We start from the raw sequence: 20,952 nt of genomic DNA on the forward strand, positions 1-20,952 counted from the left end.
TAGGGGGATGGCCATTAGATTCCTGCTTCTTTTGGGATTAGTTGTAAGCAGTATATGGTGACTTTATCATAAGAACGTAAACAGACAGTAAATTTTTCTTTGTCCTTGCGGTATAATAGTCATATAACAAATTAACTTGCGAAAATCGGCTGAAAATGCACGGATGAAAGCCGAAATTCCGTTTCGGCTTTCATATTTTGCATATATCAAGTATCTAACGCTGCCTACATGGTAGGTGTCGATGATGACCTGGTGATCAGCGTGAATGCGATGATCCTAGCCTGCTCGTTGATCTTGCGACGTCACCGCGCTCTGAAGGGAAGGAGGCGCAGGTTTGGGTGCTTTCGAAACACCGAAGGCAGGTCAGTGCTTTGCTGCCCCGGCTTCGTGCCAGAGATGAAGGATGAAGGCTACTTTTGAGTGTCATCAAATCCACATGACATCTTTCACAGCGTAGGCGTGATGCGACAAGTGCCACGGAGAAACTCAGCTGTTATTCCGAATTAATTTTCGATAATTTCCCAGCAGTTTCTCTTAGCACCCTTATCTAGGTATACGGCGGCGTCTTGACCACGTTTTGACATATCAAAATGAAAATAGTCACACAGTTACGAGGAACCGCTCCATGTGGAAAGGAATTCGGGAAATGGGGAAAGCAGACGAAATGAAACAACGCTACGCTCCTTTGCAACGTCAAAGACGCGCGGAAAAGCAGCTTGCTCGTTGCCATGGCATCGCAACGTGACAACCTACGCCACATCCCATTGGCTCCTTTCTCCTGCGACCAGAAACGGCGAGCCCTCAACAGCGCACGGGCACGTTCCCTTGACGGCGCCGAGTGGCGAGCTGCTGAAGGCGAAAACTGCTTTTAGCCGTCAGCCCGCGGCGGCCAGCGGCGCGCGGCAAGCCTCCGCGACCCTAGTGTGGTCGGGCCTTTGTTCACTCAACATTCTTTTATAGGCTGCCTCGGCAAAAATATAGACTCGTACCAGCGGATATCCACATCCGACCCGCATCCACAGCCCCTGCCATCCGCACTCGATCCGCAACCCACCAATAGTGATTTAGTTCGATCCGGATCTGCATCTGCCACCTCCGGATATCCGCAGATGATCGGCGGGTTATCCGCGGGCCTGTAGGGCTCTAAACATAAGGTTCCACGAGGGTATACTTTTAGGAAAGGGTGTCATCATGTCTCCATGTCTGTCTGCTCAATTGTCATGTCCATTATATGCCTGCTACATTTTCACGAAGACCAGAGATTATTCTCTCAATTGAAGACATTTTACAAGAAACGATATAACCCGTAACGCGTTGAAAGAGCGGTTAGTAGCCCCCCAGGCCACCGTTGTCAGTTCTCAAAACTCCATGATCATAGCACGCGCGACGACGCGGCCAAGTGCGCGTGGTTAATGACTCATCATTTATCATATTCGATGAGCGTGCCATCTACTTCAGTCATGAGAAACTGAACTGCAAAGATGCAGGTAATGAGAAAACCTCGCTTTCTAGCCCACCCCACGTTCGATAACATTTCAGCGTCTGGTGAGCACGCCCAGCCAAAACACACCGGAAGGCAACGAGTACGCACTTAGCCAGGACCGATCTCCTCAAGGTATCTACAAAATTTAACATTTAAATCATGCTCATAAATAACGATCTTAAGTTCCTCCTTTCTGTAAATGAGCAAAGTGCGCTAACGAAGACGTAACATGTGAACAAGTAGATGGGGAACCGCCTCACCGTAGTATGGTGTCACTTGTGGCAACTCCTGCTGCCACAGTTTCATCTTTTGCTCCAAGTCTCGCAAGTCGCAGATAAAGAAGGCCTCGTCCGTTTCCTGTGGCGAGTATGACGTGATTTGGACAATGAGCACCGGTTTATTTCCTCACTTCTGTATAGATTCTAGATACCTACAACGCGTCTGCGCTGAAAACGACCGTTAAAATGGCAAAAAGGAAACTTTGTGGGTTTGCGTGCCTGAGAAACAAAAGGCATATGGCAGATATTAGCTAGCAGACAAGGCCTGCATGAGGAACTACGCTTCGCCATTTGGAAGCCAGCTGCAAAGTCACCTACTACCGCAAGACCCCTTGAGTCATACCTAGCCAAGCTGAAGCTTGATTAAGTATCATTAATTATTACTAAGTACGTCTATATATGATTTGTGTGGTTATGCTCTGCCTTCATGGGATGTGTGTATGCTGGGTGTAACGGATAACATCGTAACATAACTTTTTTTTGCATAAAATCTAGCCAATAAGCACATTCTGTGTCGGTAAAAACTTGTTGGGCCGCATACCCTTACAGGCGCCAACACCTGCGCTTCTAATAACTTTCGGGTACTCCGTCCACTTACCTGTTGGTTTACCAGTTCTCGAGCAAGCTCCAAAGCATTCATTTCTACGTAGACGGGAAAGTTTCCATCGAGACCGCTCCTCATATTTCTCGCCATTCCCGTACCGAAAAAAAGCGAATTGTGTTAATGACTTAGCACTAAGAAATGCTTCAATTTTATGTGCGCTGTATGCTGGGTCTACCAGTACTTTTCTGCACATAATGGATATTTTTTTTCCTTTTCTTTTTGGCAGCAAAACTGTTGTTTAGCCAGCTGGACAACCTGCGCGAAATTGGCTCTGGCAATCAGCGTGAACAAGAACGGAAATACACAGGTTGATTTAAAAAAAATATTGCAACTGGAATATAAAAAAAAACTACCATGGCAATGAAAAAAAAAAAGTTTTGTTTTGACAATATAGTTTTTACATCTCCCATCTGCCTAAAAAAACCTCCTGAAACCTTGCGAAGATAAAGAAAAAAACAAAAAAAAAACGTTATGTTTATTTGCTTGGCCAGTACTCTAGGCAGTTTCCACTGAGTTCAAGTTATCGACCCTTGTTCCCTTGAGGTATTTTTTCAGTTTACGGAAGAAAAAAAAGACACAGGGTGCCAGATGGGGATTGTAAGGTGGGCGGTCAAGATCTTCAAAAGCACGCTCTTGAATCACAGCCTGGCCTACACGAGATTAGCGAAAGGGGGGTGTTGTGCAGCAGAAGGACTCCTCTTGTTTACAATCCTTGTCGCTTCTTCACGATGGCCTCAGGCAGTTTGCGGAGAACGTTGGCATAAGATTCGCCTGCGCGACCTGCTGCTTTCCAGATAATCAATCAGCAGGAACCCCTTTGAGTTTCAAAAACTGTCACCATCACTTTCCTCCTTGAGTGTTGCGTCTTTAATAGTATCAGAGGTAAGGAGGGGGGAGGGGGAGGGTACCTTGAACGCCTCCACTGAATACGTTTTGTTTGTTGGTCCCGTGGTTCTGTTGAACAAAATTATTTTTTCTTCTCCAAAAGGTGTTCAGGAACCAAAAAGGCCTTCGTAGCGCGTGGCGATCTCAGCCAAAACGAAAAAAATTTATTACCAGTTTTGCTTTTCTTATTTATTTTATGGTTTTTACTTCGGCACTAAAATAATTCCGCCGAAAGGTCATGGTGTTACCCCTTAGCCATGGTGCTTCGGCTTCCGCCCTCAGGAATTTCAGCGTCACAGTGGACACCGCGACACACTTGGAAAACCAAGCATCATCGTCATCAACATCCTTATTATCGTCATCATCATTTTCATCATCGTATTTTTATTTCCCTGCCCATGAGCAACCAATGGTCTGCGAAGTGTGACAGCATAATGCATATGTATAACGTGTTCAACTAAACAATGTAATTCATATAGGCTTCTTGTACCTCTCGTCACTTTCGGTTAGAGTCGAAATAGAAACCAACATCGTCGTCTGCTACCAGGGGCTTGGCACCATGTTGCAGCAATTCGGCGTTTTATTGCGGCAGCACTAGTGCCCTAGAGTCCTAAAGCTGCCTTTGTATAACCACAATTTCAGAATATTTTCTTCTCCTAGTCAATCGCAAAGAGGTTCCCCACCTGACACGAAGTGCAGTCTACAAACCTTTCGTTGAGTACGAAGCTTCTTTGTCGACATCATAGAGTTAATATAATAATCTATAGCGAAGGGTCCCATGCATTTGTTCGCTTCGGTATAGTAGGACATAGAAGCGGGCATCGGCGGCCCCAGTTGGCGGTCCCGATAAGCCCATATCGCTGCCGACGCCTTTGTATGCACAAAGAAGCAGGAAGACATCACCTGTGAGGTATGTACATGTGCCCCTCAAACTTAACGCGGCCACTCGGTTTCGCAAATATTGATCTATCGCATGCTACCCAAAGATAAATTGATTGCTGCAGCTGCTGGAATACCTTCCTCTGGATAAGTTTTCATCAGCGACACAAATCTTCACCAACTATTTCGACTGCTAGGGTCAGGAATAGCTAAAAAAGTGAAGAAACCGGACCATCTCGTGGCGGCGTTAAGTTTGGGGCGCACGGAACCTTGCCATTTTCGCTCTTATTTTGCAGAAAAACACCGAAATCGCACATTGACAAAATGTTAAAAAGTTGACAAGCGCTCGAGCACGCCTAACCCTTCGGCCGCGTTCAAACTCGCATAAAACTCTCTTGTCGCCGACCGAATATACTCCGCGGTAAAAGACGGCACCGTCCACATTTGTTGCCACCCGTCGCGTTCGCACGGCTCCTGTCTCTCGCGGATATCAGAGCAGATAGCCCCTGACTCGAGTGGTGTTTAAAAACATGCTTTCGCAGATTTACTCTCGCACATAATGCCAAACCGAAGCGCCGAGAAAATGCGTAACAATCTGTCGGCGATACGTGAAGGAAATAATAAAATAACGAGCAAACAGAGACAACGTGCGTACGTACCACTCATGCCAATTTTATTCCACATATCTTCTTTGTTGGCAGTGTCTTCGTTGCTCAGGTGCTTCTTGTTGAACAGGGTTGAGTGATTTAGTATCTATCAGCATTTCTGCCGACGCAACGATACCAGCGAGACAGCGCCTTTTGCGCAACTTGAGAACTCCGACAACTCCGGCGGCTACCCCAACAACTCGGGCGACTCTGTCAGGGTGCGACGCCAGCAAGCTCCATTTCCTCCGTGCGTTCCGATTGGCTGTGACGGCGTGGAAACTTTTCTGCGCGGAACAAATCAGTCCCGGAGCGATTGCTCCCGAGATCAAATATTCCGTCACCGGCAAGGGAATTCCCCCTCTCGGCGTCAATTTCACCGCGGATTCGCCTGCGAATCCGCAAAGGTGAACTAGTGATTCGTCTGCTTTCTTTGTCTGCTCCTTTGTCGCTTCTCTCGGGACCGGAGATGTTAGTGCGCAAGATTTGCCGTGTTCCGTTCCCTTCTTCACCTGCCTGTTGAGGTTGTGCTCGCGTATCCGTCGGGAGTCATTCATAACGCCGACGAGCCGATTGCTCGAGCGTCGTCTTGTCCTGGTTCCTACACTCTAAACCCGGTAGCGGATGTATCCGCTATTTATCCACCACTTTTTTGCAAATTCGTGGTGGATATATTTGTGACGAATATATCTGGGTCCGCTTGAAAATGCTTTATCTGGGTCACCTTGAAGAACTTTTATCTGGGTCACCTTGGAGAACTTTTATCTGGGTCACCTTGGAGAACTTTTATCTGGGTCACCTTGGCGAACTTTTATCTGGGTCACCTCAAAAATCTTTTACCTGCGTCACCTTGAAAATCTTTTATATGGGTCACCCCGGATATTTTTTTATCTGGGTCACCTCGAAAACTTTTTATTTGGGTCAAATTAGACACTTCTTTATCTGGGTTGTTTAAAGAATAGTTCACCGCTACGAACCTTATTCGATACAAATTAAAGCCTTCTTTTAGGGCTGCTAACGTCATTCCCTAAGCCTTGAACACATGTTTTCATTATAGTGATGCAGTCGGCAACAATGATAGCATGCATTTAAGTGTTGAGGACGGCGCTATGACGCTAAAAATGAATGAAGCTGAATTATATCTACAGCTAGAACTTTTCTTGCGCCTAAGCACGGGGTTATCTAAAAGCTTCAAGAATATGTGAGAAGCAAGAAATAAATAGTACGGTTTTTCACATACGATGCTATATTTTTGCATCTAACATTATGAGAGGACATGCTTCGTTACTACATTAGGTCACTTAACCGGCGGCTGTTGGCAGTGAGCGCATCGGATCGTTCTATGTCACCTCGGACACAATATGTTGCTGTGTGTAAACTCCGGGACACTGTGAGCACGGCTACATCAACAATTCTTCGTACCAGGGCTGTATTTTTTTTTTACTTCAGACAAATTGTGTAGAGAAAAAAGGTGCGATGAAAAATATTTGTATATGCAGCTTGCAGATACATGCTCCAGCCACTTTACCACATAATCATGGCATAGATTTAGGCAGCCATTATGACATTGCACATCGTATGCCACTAAAAGGGGAGGGCCTACGAAAGGAAGCATACAAAAGCTCGTGCCACGTCATAATGACTTCTATGTGGTCATTATTTGTAAGAGTATCTGGAGTATGTATCTAAATTCTGAGCGTAAAAAAATATTTTTAAGCACCATTGTCTTGTTTACTTAGTTCTTTGGCGGAAGCCTCCTTTGGGGAGAGCATCTAAAGGTTTGCACCACGTTATAACTGCCTTAAACATTACGGTGATTATGTAAAAAGGTAGCCAGAGTACATAGCCACTATTAGCGTATATTAAAATATTTTAATCATTATTGTATTTTTACATTTAATCGGAAGTAAAAAAAGTAATACTTTATATGCAAGTTTGCGGGTATAAAATATGAGTGCTTAGGTTAGTGCGCCCCAAAAAACATTTTCCACCAAACTACTAGTTTTGAAGACAGCCCTTAGGCTTTAAAAGGACAAAAAACAACAAAAAACATAGCAATCACGTGTTTGCGCAGTGTACTTAACCAGCTTTCTCCGGGCACTATACTAGGATGTCTACCGATATGACACTTTCAAATTTGCAACTTTTTCAGGTTTTCCCTACTCTATCGTAATTCTCTGCTTGGTTCCAAGGGGGCAGGGCGTATCTGGACACTTAAGCACGGCCCAAAGCCTTGGCCAATCACTATATCATACTACCTTGTCAGTCTATTCTTTGTTATTCTATCCTGAATAAATGTTTTAGCGCGAGCACCTCATCTTAATACGAGCACAAGGGTAGAAGCTCATCTTAGTGCGAGCGTTTCAAGAGAATGCGATTGGAGTTCCAGAGATTTGCGTCGGCACGCCAGCTGAGTTGCATGCAATTATGCCACACCACACGCGCGTGATTTTCGGTCGCTCAGGGAAAGAAAAGCTCGATTCCCCTGACTGCGAGGTGTATATTCCCCAACTTTTCGAACTCGCCGAATTCGCTGACAATTACAGGTTTTCTGTTTGCCAGGTTGGTAGACCGCCTGCATACAAGGTAGATCATAGGGATCTTCAGTTTTTGCGCAACTGTTGATAGCCTGTTTGCATTCAAGAGGTAGGGAAAAGTACGTTCTTTTGGCTACATCAGCCAAAAGAACGTAATAAAAAGATATGTGAGGCAAATGTTAAACAATGTGAAACATATTTATTTGATCTTAAAATATTGGCACAGTGAATCCTGGTGAGCTTCCAGAAATTTTGTATGCGTATATGGAAACGTGACTAGTTCCAAAAACTGTATAGTGACGTCTATCCAGCTTCTTTACTCTTTCAGGCTGTCAAAGATTTTAAGAGGGCCTTCAGAGGTGCCCTTCTCCAACTTTGGCGAAAGTTGGCGTCGCCCGCCACCACTATCTGGATTAGTGCCAGGAGCTGAGAAAACGCCACTGGGTAGGTTATGTTTCTTACATAATACACTCCCAGGCACAGCACCAGTGCTCGCTCCATCGAGGTTGTCTTGAGGACGATCTTTTGGTCGCTTGAACACCAGATGGTTTTTCGGTCAGTGCCGAAAAATAGTTTCGGCCCAGGTTCCACGACGTTGTCCTCCGGACATTCTAGCTGCAATATAAAATAATAAACTCACTTATACCGTATGCAAAATGATCTTGTCAAAGATGAGTCGATTCATAATTTACAATATTTGTTAAGCTAAATAGCAAACAATGTGGTTTACCAGACTGATGAGCTCAAAACGGGTGTTCTGAGGCCTCAGATGCTTGTCGATGCTGACAAACGAGCTGGATTCATTTCCTTGGTCTCGTCGAAACACCGCGAGCACATTCACCATTTCTCTCTCCATTTCAGCCATTTTCTTTTCGAATCGCAGTTCCAGCTCAATGGCAAGCTAGGAAAACACAAGTAGAGAAAAAGACTTCATGAAAAACCTAAAAGATGCACTATAACATCCCGTAATATTCTGAAAAGATCGTTTATCAGAGTTTAAGAGAATAAATATCTATGCCTAGAATACCTTTATCATGTGATTTCGGCCCCCTAGTATCTCGATTCTTCGAAAAGAAAAGAGAGGAGCTTCCGATCTCTTTCGTTAACTGTTATTATCATAAATTGCTCACAACAACTTGAACATTGCAAGCGGTGCCTGGGAAGCTTCAGATGTGCAGCCGACGTTATGTTAGGGAACTTAATGTCGAAGGTAACAATGCTGAAATTAATCCGAGACTGGGGCAGTTGGTGGTGGAAAACATTTTACAATGGTGGGAAAAGGAACAGGGGCAGACGTGTCTAGCTCAGCTAATAGTTTCATTTAATAACGCTCCTTTTTTGGTTGTGATGTTGGTTCTGTGCGTGTTCTTGAAAACAGGGTGTTCTGCAGTTCGGTGGCGTTGTGGATATGTTTATACAGGTTTCTTATTTCAGCCTTACTGATTTGTTTAAAAGAAGGCGTGCAATTTACACTTATGCGGTTTCTGCAGGTGAGCTATACAGTCAGGGGGACATCATGTGGGTGGCTTATCTTTGCGTTAAGTCAGCTAATTAATTAAAATTCATTACTTAACTTTTAATTAATGAAAATAGACATATGGTTTCAATTAAAAACTTACTGATCGTCATCAAAAATTTTGTGATTTAACTCTTTTTAGAAAGCCTTGTATCTCGTGGAAAACTCGGGGGCGCACCAAAGTTGCCACTCGCACAGCAGGCGCAAAGCTATCAGTGGCCAAACGCGGATGATTAGATTATCATTGCGTTCCGCCACTACCAGCTTTGAGCTTGCTGCACGAGTAGTAATTTTGGTGCGTCCCAGAATTTCCCACGAGCTACAAGGCGTTCTAAAAAGAGTTAAATTACAAGGTTTTTGATAACGCTCAGTAAGTTTTTAATTGAAACCATGCCTAATTTCACTAATCCAAAGTTAAGTAACGAATTTTAATTATTTAGCCGGGTTATCGCAAAGATTAGCCATCCACATAGTGTCCCCCTGGCCGTATAATTCACCTGCACAAATCGTATAAATGTAACTTTCACGACTTTTATAAATCAAATATGTAAAACTTAAAAAAAGAAAAAAAAAAATACCGGTAGCAAAACTTGGAGTGATTAAATAAAACCATTTGCTGAGCTAAAAACGTTGTCTATCCGTGTTTCTTTTCGCTACCACAGTAAAAATGTTTTTATGCTGCCCCAGTCTTCGGTTAACTTCATCATGGTAAACTTCCATCAGCTGGACTGTGCACCAACTCTATATTTTCTTCGAAAGCTAAGCCTCCCAGCAAAACGTCGGCTGCAATCCTGAGATTTCCAAGTGATAAGTTTTTCTGTTCTGCATCCAGATTACGTAATTTTCCGTGTTTTGCTCTGAAGTTAATATGCCACATAATTTTACTTACAACGTCTTCGCCCAGAAAATAAAGTGGAAGAGATTCAGGTGAATTCAGCTGCCTGTTCGGAAGTGTGATCTCCAAGAGCAAGGACATCCTGCTGAAGTCGTAATCAACGGTGATCCCCGTCACCTCCAGACCCTGCATGGAAGAACACAGTATTACACCATGGGCAATTGGCTTAGCAAGCGCGAGACATACTTTCAGTTCTGCTACAGCGTCCAAGTAAGAGACGGTCTGTTTTGGAATCTGTTGCTGGCTAGTTTTTTTTTGCAAGTTTGGCTACCTGCCTCAGCCTTCTCATTTTCCGTGTGTTGGCCAGTCTTGAAATAAACAGCCCCTGAAATTTAGCAGAAACCAATCAAGCAATGGCAAGGTGCACTTTCGAAGCTTGATGTCATACACAACTGTAGGTAAAGAAAAACAAGATAAAAAAGGGGACACTGTTACCACTCCGTCCGCAGCTTGCCCTAGCGGCTTTTTTCTGCTGTCTTCGAGCATCATGTCTGGGTAGGCAAATCGCAATGCCACTCCCAGAGAATGGTAACTCCATCTCCTATTCGCAGTTGTTCCTTCGGCAACTATGTTCTTCGAGCTGAAGAAGGAAGTGTTAAAATATCACTGAATGTATTAAAATAAATGCTGGTAATCTTAAATAAGGTTAAAGAACAAGAAATACATTGGCTTACTCTAAGTAACGTATCAAGTCGTCCCTCAGTATGCCAGACAGCTTTTTCTTTTTTTTCTCGTTCATTGGTTCTCCCATCAAAAGCGGGTTTAAGACAGGCGACATATTTGGTAGGCCATGTTTCCAACCACCCGCGCAGTCCTGCGGCTGGAAGGAATTAGAACAGCAAGTAAAACATTTATCTTGCAAGTATAGGTATCACATTTGGGCATCAGTTACCAGAAGTAGTGGGAGGTCAATATGCCTGCTGTGACATTACAATTCACGCTGAAAATTGAATTTTCAAATTTAATTGTTACCAGCAGGTGCTCATTTTCTCCATTCTACAGGTTCATCACTTATGGTAGAACTACTCACAGTGGAACATTTTTTTTTATTGAACTCGTTGACAAATTACAGAGACCACAACAGGCAGGAGGATATTTCTTGTGAGCCATCGTGTCAGTGTTAGTGTGTACACAACGGAAACATACACTTATAATACACATCACGAAATTGTAATTAAACGAAACTAAGAGCAAATTGGAACCTTTTTTGTTTAGTTCGTAGCTCTAGCATGAAAGCATCTCGCAACACCAAAGCACTTGTCGTGGTGCTTGTAAAGATACAATGGCCAAGGGAACATGAACTGCTTTTTGTTTACAACTGCCATATGAGTAGTGTCTGTTAGTACGAAACTATTGTAGTCAATGCTAAATTCTTCTTGAAACATAAGACTGCAAACAAAAAATATTCTGCCTTCAAAATTCACAATGCTCTGAATTTTTACGAAGCTAAAATCTCCGCCTGGCGTTCCAGCAGTCATTACCGTTCCTTGTCTAAGAGTTGTGCCGTCCATTGATGCACTAGAAACACAAGCGGCGTCCTTTCCTATGTCTTCATGGGTCAAACCAGCATTGAGGAACAAATTAGTTATTTGTGTTCCAGACGCGGTTATCCCATTGCATGTGATGCTCTCCGCTGGAGTTCGAGGTTTGTTTATAGTCTCCCACAGAGCGTTCGAAGTCCGCAATTGAAAGAATTCTGCGACCGATATAGGAATGTTTCTGAAATTAAAAAAACGCTTCGTTTTTGGCACCGCATTTTTTGCTTCAAACCGCATCGCCCAATGGTGCCTCCCGGGACCATGCTGCTTGATTTGGTTGACCAGATGAACCAACATGTGCAGCTTCGGAAAGTATGCTGATTCCCCATAGCACGAACAAAACAGTTTGTTGTGGTCAGCAATTAATTCCTCAAGCTCACAAAGAGTGTCAACTGGCAGAAAGGGAGACAAAATAATTTGAGTCAACTGCGCCAGTGATAGCAGGCATCGAACGCTTGGATCGCCAGATGGTAAATAACCTTTCAGTATCAAAGGCAGATGCAGAATCAGTATCCATGCAGCGCTAGCGGACGTAACAGTCCGAAGGTTTTGTTCAAACTGCCTGGGATATTAATCGCTTCTGCTGATTGATTTGTCAAAGAGGAACTGAGAAATTCGTTCATTTAGTTGATTTCTGGAAAACCACTTATGCGTATGAATAGCATCTTTAAGAAACAGTGTCACTTCTTTTGGTATAATTCCTTCAAGAATTATATGCATAGGGTCAAAAAGAAGGTCCGCAGTCACGGAAAAATTAAGAATATCTGTAAAAATGCATTCGCTGTTTATTCCCGTCTCCGTTGAGAGCGATGCGCGCTCTGCAGGGGTGGCGGCAGAATTCAACGAACTAACTTGGTGAGCTAGTTGAGCATCATTTCGCAAGCTGCACTGTTCATGAAAAAATATTCTTGGAAACGTTTCCGAACTTTCCAAGCACGTTCTACACGGTCTCTTGACGAGTGGACTAAATGACTCCTTGAAGCCTCCAACAGAGTGACACGCGAGAGCATCGCCTACAAATGCAACAAGGCATCCATAAAACTTTTCCGGGCCAGATACTGTGTCGAACACAATACCAGAGGTGGCTAATGCGTTTATTGTCGAAACCGCCTCCCGTAGTAACTGTCTTTTTGCTTCTGGAGTTTTAAGCGCTGAGCTGTGACCCACGGCTAAAAGAAAGATTTGGTCCAATTTTGATCGTTGCTGTGGGTTGAAGTTTAAGAACGAAATATAGAACACAGTCAACTTTCCTTTCAACCCCCTCTTCATTCCCATCGCATTAGTGAGTTCGATGTCGTCACAGTAGATAAGCATACGTAAAAGGTTACGGGCATGGGCCTCCTGGACAGGATGGCACTGAGCGCGAATTCCGTCTTGAAAATCGGACAAAACGCCTTCCACTGATTCTGGCAGGGGATCTCTGAAAGCAGTGTTGTAAAGTGGGTGACGCAACAAATGAGCTACCAGTGCTTTCAGGGGAATGTAGTAAGCAGTGTCCTTTTCGGATAACGATATAGAAGATGGCGGAAGAAAGATTCCGGAATCCTGGTAGTGTTTGAGCCGCAACTTGTTTGTTTTGAAATTAGTTGAGTCAATAGCAACACCTCTAGCATCAAAGATAGCATCTATAGACCCCACGACAAAGTCAACAGCCTTTTTGGGAACTCTGTAGTCAGCCTCAAGGGAGCGACAAAGCTTCATCAAACAATGGTTATCTGGTGAGTTTGGGATTAAGTTGTACGAGCTCGATACATCAGGAGAAACGGAACAAATATCACTACTCTCTGCACACATTTGCTGCTGTGAGTTCAAAGAAACCAACCCCGAAGATTGTGCTCTACAACCACTGCAGTGAACAAAGTGTTCCTTATAATGCACAAAAACTTCAAACATTGATGTGCATTTCACACACACAAATGTCTGTTGTGGGTGAAAAGTCTTCATGTGGTCGAGACACAACGTCATTCGATCCGTCGTGAAGTTGCAGGGGCTACAGCCATGAAGACCTACCGATGGGTGCGTAGGTTCCGTGTTCAGAGGCTCGATGTTCTCAGAAAACTGAGATGTAGTGGGTTCTTGACTTTCTGAAAGAATAATGACAAAAAACAAAAATGACATAAAACAAGTAACAAGTACAAAACGTGTTCGAACATTTCCCAGTGATTATCTCAGTCTGCATTACTTTCGTGTCATATAAACTTGCGGAACAAGAAACAAAAAAAAAAAAATATTCGCTCGAAACACGCATGGATATCAATATTACATGCATTGTGTTCATTCTTTTTCCTATCATGTTGCCTTTACCTCACCTATCCATATATTTATTGATTTTTCATAGTGCAGGTTTATAGGCCTTTAGAGAGGAATATAATACAACAGAGGGTCTAGCACAATGGCGTTTTCAAATTCCCTAGCTTGCCAGGTTCTATTTCATCAAAATTCCTTACCAACCCTTACGAGCATAGCGAGTGCCTGGATTCTGAAGTCCAGTTTTTATGAGGAAAACACTGGCACACCTGACGGTCATCGAAGTGGTGTCCAAGCACTGGATCCCATTTGTTTGTCAGTCTATTTCTTGATATATTTTGTTGGGTAAATGTCCTGTTTTAAATCAACCACTGGGCAAACATATTATTGCGAGCGCAAAGAGAGAAGCTTGTCTAAGTGCAGGTCTCCAAAAAGGACGCGATTCTGGTATTGCAAAGACTATATACAAGGCGTTTTTTTCTAGCTGCACCATTTTTTTTTTTTAATAAAGGGGAAAACGTTATGCGAATGCGGTTTTCACTGTGCGTTTATCCGGCTCAGCGGGTATTAGATAGAATATAACCCTATATGGTCATCATGCTAAGTACGAAATTTCAATAATTAACGCATTAGTTATTGTAATTATATATGCTATTTATATTCAGTGGCGTGCCAATTTGTTTTTGAGTGTGTGTGTGTGGGGGGGGGGGGGGGGGGGCAAACCAGACACCCCCCTCCCCCCCCCCCCCCCCCCCCCAAGGCCGGGGGGCGGTGCCCTTGCAATAGTATACCGTTGGTGCCGCCGGCCAGTGTTTGCCTTGCCCAGTGGCGGCTATTTTAAAGAGGGCAAAACACATGGCTTGACCCCCCCCCCCCCCCCCACTCTGAAAACTGGGGGGGCAAGAGCCCCCCCCCCGCCCCCCGGTTGGTACGCCCATGTTTATATTACAAACTTTCAGACGGTCAGATGCCATGATTTTTTATTCAGTAGAATTCTCGTAGCCAGTCCGTGTTCCGAGATATCTGCCCCCGAATCAGCAGACTTAATCAGACTTCTTTTTCACTCAATCCGGCAAACCCGCTAAACCCGCACAATAGCCGAACTCCGCTACATTACCCGGAATAAAGTGCGAAATTGGGGGACGGATATCTTGGAACACCCGGGCTGGTTACTCGAATTCTACAAAATGGAACAGCATTGGCATACGGTCGCTTCAAGGTGTGTAACATAAACATATATCCTTAGTACGCAAATAAAAAGTTAAATAACGAATTTTAGTTAATTAGGTTGATAATAGCGACAGCTATATTCCCATCCAATGCCCCGCCGAGCCACATAAACGCACAGTGAAAACGGCATTCATATAACTTTTTCCCCCTTCACATGAAAATGTTATGCAGCTATAAAAAAAAAATCTTGGGCAAGATTTCGATTAGAGACTCGTGTCGGGGGGGGGGGGGGGGGGGAGGGGGAGGGGGGGGGGGCGCCAGCTGAGTCGCACAGTCTGTAACGCAAAACAGAAGCGTATTTTGCAGTCACTCAGAGAAAGCTTAATTTTCTTGACGAAGCTCATGGGGTGGAAATTCCGTAACTTTTATAGACTCACTAAATTCCGTGACAATTCTAGGTTTTTCCTGTTTTCCAGGTTGGTAAATCTGTACAAATTAAATATACAATCCGAATCTCCATAAATACATTAAAAAAATGACCTAAAATAAACATTTTAAAACGTGCGCCAATCACACAGTTAAAACTAGTGTACCCGTCACGCAGTATAAACTTAAAAAAAAAAAAAAAAAACAGAAGACGTGGGTAAAATAACTAAGCATCCAAGACATAATGTATATCACTCAACGGTTCCCCCTTATCGGCATGCATACATCGGCACGAATTTACTGTGCCTCTGGTGCTCTCTTGAGAAGACGAGATTTTATTTGAATCAAGCTGTTCACCTGTAGCCATTGCGGATGAATCGGGACCACTGCATTCTGGTAGGCTGTCCTCTTGCCAGTCTGAAGCAAGAATGAGTACAATATAACTTTTAGTAAGCGTGTGACTTTTCCGATAAGGCATTTCACGTATTTGCATAGTTATAATCCGCGCGTTCAAGTTTGCTACTTCAAAATGACGTTCCCGTCACTCTCACCGTGTTCCCACTTATCGGCATGCATTCGACGGCACGAATTTACTGTGCTTGTGGTATTCTCCTCATAACACGAAAGTTCATTTAAATCAAGCTGTTTACCTATAGCCATTGCAGAGGGGGCAGGACCACTGCATCCAGGTAAGCTGTCTTCTTGCAAGTCTGACGCAAAAAGGAGTACAATATAACTTTTAGTAACCGTGTACCTGTTCTGATAAAGCATTTCACGCAATAGCATAGTATATAATCCGCGCGATCAAGTTTGGCACCTCAAAATAGCGTTCCCGTCACTCAACCACGTAAATGATCAAGAAGATTGTAGTAACGTATTACAAACTTAAGTTACGTCGTAACGAAAGCACTGCACAGTGGTGAGAACCTGCAGTAACAAACTGCTAATGGTCGCACTCGTGTTGTCAGCAAAACGTTTTAACTTTATAGATATTATCCCCGCTTCTTTCCTCTCTCTCTCCATAAGTGCACAGTTGTACTACCAAGAAAATAAAGTAGCGTTCAATAAAAACAAATAATTTAATGGCAAATATAAACAAATTTTACACCAAGGTCATGTATTTTAAATGGTTTATACACATATAAATTTACCATAATAATTGTCAAGCGAAAGAAAAGGAGGCACGACGAGCTGGCAATCAGCTCGATAAAACTACGTTTCATCGACAGATCTTTTGGTCGACATGCAACGTTTCATCGATAGTTCGTTGTATCGAAAGGTTTCCCGCTTTCATTTCACCGACGTACGCGGCACCCGGATTCGGTTTTAGGAGAAAACAAATAAACAAGTTTCGACGAAACGAAGCGTGTGTCCTAGAAAAAATGCGCCATGAGAAGTGTTTCGGCAAAACGATACGAACCCGATACAAAGATATATGAGAGCACACCGAGCCCTTCACGAGAAAGCCTATGTCATGGCCATGATTGCTTCCTTAGAATTCGTTCGGTCGATCCCACCGCCTCCCATGCCGAAACCCAAACAATAGCTGATGCCATCAAGCTCCTCTACACACTATTCCCCTCCAACACATCTTCGCACTCGGTATCTACACAGTTTTCCTCTGCACCATAACTACCATCCTCGACCTGAGGCCACAAATGACCCTCCGCATCACCTGGACACCTGGCCATGAAGCTATCGCAGGTAACGTTCGAGCAAACGCGCTCGCCCGAGTCAATTTCACTCCGGGACTGCGATCTCCTGGCCAAACCAGTACCTGCCTGAGGATAAAAAGCGTGCCCTTCGTCGCTTCCGAAGACAACACCATGCATCACCTCCTCCTCTCTAAATTACGACTTCCTGCCCCGCTCGCTCCCTTTCCCGATCGCAGTCCGCCACCCTACGACAAGCCTGAACCGACTCTATCCCAACCCCAGATATTATGCACTGCATCCTTAACTTCCCCAGACACCCCCTCATCCTGCTCTACTTTTGAACTTATCTTCTGGAGCAGTCCACGCTCCCAAACCCTCCTCTCTCTCGCCCCCCCCCCCCCCCCCCCCCCCCCAACACGGGAGGCACTCACTTGATCGAATGGCGTTTTAGCAAACGCCCACGTTTCACCGAATGACACTTTAGCGAATAGTCGGACGCCGCGAAGCGGCGTTTTTGGGTGGGCCAAATGGGTTCACATTTTTGTAATGAGCCGCCGCAGACTGTCGCCGCGAAGCGGCGTAAAGCGCAGCGCGGCGGATGGGTTAACGCGCGCCCCCCTTATTCGCTAAAACGTCGATTCGCTCAAATGTCGCTGTTCGCTACAATGTCATTCGCTCATGTGATATGGACCCGCGGACCTCCAGAAACGCTTTAGAACGGGCCCCTGTCGTTTCATCAAAACTCGTTTCGTGGGACTGCCTTTCGTGGACAACTTTTCATACACACTTTTTATGAACACACGTTTCGTCGACACTGCATGGTTTCGTGGATATGTGTTCACTAAATGCGACCGTAACACACCTTGCGACGAACTGGCGCGAGGAGTGTCGATGAAACGAACGTGGAAAGCCTTGCGATAAAACAACGTCGCACGTCGACGACTTGGCGATGACTGATTGTCACCGCTTTAAAACAGGTTCAGCTAGTTCACTTCATTTCCACAAGTGCGAACGGGTTCCAGAACACTAAGTACTTCTATCCTCCAGACCTTCGCAAGGCGAGAAGACAGTTCATTTCTACAAACATACTTGCAAAAACCGAGGTAAAGAAATGAGTTGTGAAAACTTACCCAATTCACTGTGCGAAACCGGGCGGTGCCAGCAGTCGATGCAAGCACCGAGTGGAATATCCGGGGCAAGCTGAACCAACTCCATCGTTCTAACGTAGCGCTCGCACCGACACTCAGCACAGTTACCGCGCAAAGCGCCGCGGAGGTCACGGCTTGTTGTCTCCATTATAGCTCCTTTTGTCTGACCATCGCTTCTCTCTCTTGGTACATCTCCCGCGCTTTTGAAAATTCATGACTTCCCATTGGCTGGAGTTTTCCCGGGACCGGCGTCCCGGCGTCCCGGCGTCGTGTTGTAGCATGGTTTTGTTTTTTCTGTCGGCTTGAGGCTCTCTCTTTACAGCCAACCCTTCGTCCCCTCCTCCTCCCTCCCCGTCCCCCGACAGTGCGGTGATAGATTCACAAACAAAAACAAAACAAAAAAGCAAAAAGAAAGAACAATTGGCCGCAGATTTTACTTTGTTTCTTCGTTTTCGAGCACAAACAGGGTTGCGCTCTGAGATTCATCCGCTACCGGTCTATTTTACCTAAACACAAAATGTAAAGAAAAGAAGGTCCCTTAACCTTGAAAAATCCTTTCCGCAACAGCGTGGGGAAAAAATATTCGCTACGAAAGGATTGTATCTTTTTTGATGGATTCATTCGCTACGTACCTCTTTTTGTATGTTAGGTTGCTCGACGTTTTGTTGTTATTTTACTTTTTTCCTGTCTGTAGCGAATACAGGACTGTAGAAGCCGACTTTTTATCTCCGTTGTAGCGAATATATTCGCTACGAGCGCTTTTATTCGCTATATATTCGCAACAGAGATTTAGAGTGAATGATTTCCGGAATTCTAGAAAACGAAAATACTGCTGGCCGTAGCTCCGTTGTCGTCGAACTTTACAGCTGGAACAATTAATTACAGCGCAAAGGACCATTTTAAATCTCGGGTAAGCGGACAAACGACAGTGTGAACACGGCCCCAAAGCACTCAAAACATAGGATAACGGCGACGAATGCCTCCAACATAGATTCCGGCGGGTTCCGGTGAGATTTACGAACAGTTGCACTGTGTTGCATGTAGCGTTGCATCATGGCCTTGTGCAAGACCCTTATTAAACTACAACATAGGAATTAGGTTATTTTTTTCAACTTTTCTTTTAACTTCTTTGTCCGTTGCGCTGGCATCACCCCAAACGTTGCTAAGGTCCCAGCAAAGCTAGATGTCCCAGAACATGTCTTTATTCCAATCTTTATCCCGGTACAACTTTCCCAATGATCCAGGAGCGTCCCAAAACACCACCCCATGACATATCGATTTTTATACATTGACGGTTCAAAATTAACAATTCCGATCTTGTCAGGACTGATTCGTCTTTTAATAGAACAATTGCTGAAAGTATCGTGTGACAACGAACAACGCGTGAGTTAAATAGAGGTAATACCAATGAAGGGACACAATTTAGGGCTGAGCAACTGAAATCATGCTCCATTTCAGCACGTCGGTTTTAATTGGGTCAATTTGAACGTATGCAAAGATCTGACCACTGACGATACAAAGCTATACTCGGTTCCCCCCTAAGCCTAAAGTGCAGTGGAGCTACGAACTCGCCGAACAATGGACCGCCTCTCTTTCGTCGCCTGACTGTCCTTTTTACACGTGTTTATGAGCAAAAGCATGCTCACATGGCGAAGAGATAGATGAATATATGAGGGTTCAAACGAGCACGTGGCTCGCGCCGCACCATCAGCTGTGAATAGGGTAGAATAAACTTCAAAACTGCCCTAAAGTCAAAAAGAATTGACGGGAAAACTTCAACGATGATGGACGCAAGATATCTACATCTGAACGTATAATTTTATAGTCTAAAGACTTGTCAGGTTTCTAAAGCCTATAGATCAACTCATGTTCACAATAAAACCGTTGCGCACCTAGTGGACGCCACCGGCGCCGCGCATGCGGGATGCAGTGTGGCCAAGACGCCGGCCGTCGCCCATAAATAAACAAATAAACCATTGAAATGCAATGTTGTCGGCGTCGGTGAGAGTCACTTTGCTTTATTTCGCGTTGGAATTGTCGATTGTACGTCTTCCTGACAATGTCTGACTACTTGAGCGGCCTCAGCGAAATTACCGAGGCTCGTTGCACCGCACAACTTCGCGTAAATAATGTGACATGCGGCGATTCATTACACGTTGACGCCGCAGAATGGGCGCTAAAGCCTGATACGCATGATGAGAGTCTGCTTGCAATTTTCTGTCGCGACGTCGGTCGGGCGTCGCGACTGACGGTTTTCACGCGTTCATGTCGGAACAAAACAAATAAATCTGATGCCCACAAATATCCATGAATACAACTCAAAGTGCTTCCTGCCCTAGCAATCGTGGTTCGACGTCGTCTGGTTTTCTCTTTTCACAGTACATATCCACGTTTTTGAACATTTCATGAACACTATCATGAATTCATGGACACTCTTTTGGAAAAGAAAAAAATATTTTTGCTCAACAGAACTACGGGACCAAGAAACGAAACGAGCGTATGCAGTGGAGGCACTCAAGGTACCCCCCCTCCTCCCCCTCTTTACCCTCTGATACTATTAAAAACGCAACACTCAAGGAGGAAAGTGATGGCGACAGTTTTTTGAAACGCCAAGGGGATCCTGCTGATTGATTATCTGGAAAGCAGCAGGTCGTGCAGGCGAATCTTGTGCCAACGTTCTCCGCAAACTGCCTGAGGCCATCGTGAAGAAGCGACAAGGATTGGTGACAAGGGGGGTCCTTCCCCTGCACTACAACACCCCCGTTCACAAGTCTAGTGTAGGCTAGGCTGTGATTCGAGAGCGTGCTTTCGAATGTCTTGACCGCCCACTCTACACTCCCCATCTGGCGCCCTGTGACTTCTTTTTTATTCCATAAAGTGAAGAAATACCTCAAGGGAACAAGGTTCGATAACTTGAACTCAGTGGAAACTGCCCCAGAGTAGTGGCCAAACAAACAAACAGAAAGTTTTCTTGTTCTTCTTTGCAAGGTCTCAGGAGGTATTTTTAGGCAGAATGGAGATGTAAAAACTATTTCGTTGAAACAATA

At 44.5% G+C, this 20,952-nt stretch overlaps 1 protein-coding gene across 1 annotated transcript in view; it reads right to left on the reverse strand.

The window, feature by feature from the left end:
* LOC8052962 (ornithine decarboxylase-like) overlaps positions 1 to 2,401 on the reverse strand; it is a 33,676-nt gene extending 31,275 nt beyond the window's left edge. The window contains exons 1-2 of the mRNA XM_040205733.2: positions 2,360 to 2,401; positions 1,744 to 1,840 (exon numbers count right to left, since the gene is read on the reverse strand). Coding sequence (XP_040061667.2) covers positions 1,744 to 1,840; positions 2,360 to 2,401 — 139 coding nt within the window. The remainder of the gene's footprint in view (positions 1 to 1,743; positions 1,841 to 2,359) is intronic.
* Between the last annotated feature and the right edge of the window lie 18,551 nt (positions 2,402 to 20,952).

This window comes from Ixodes scapularis, unplaced genomic scaffold, assembly GCF_016920785.2.
Source record: "Ixodes scapularis isolate PalLabHiFi unplaced genomic scaffold, ASM1692078v2 PGA_scaffold3__209_contigs__length_174095766, whole genome shotgun sequence".
Taxonomy (NCBI): domain Eukaryota; kingdom Metazoa; phylum Arthropoda; class Arachnida; order Ixodida; family Ixodidae; genus Ixodes; species Ixodes scapularis.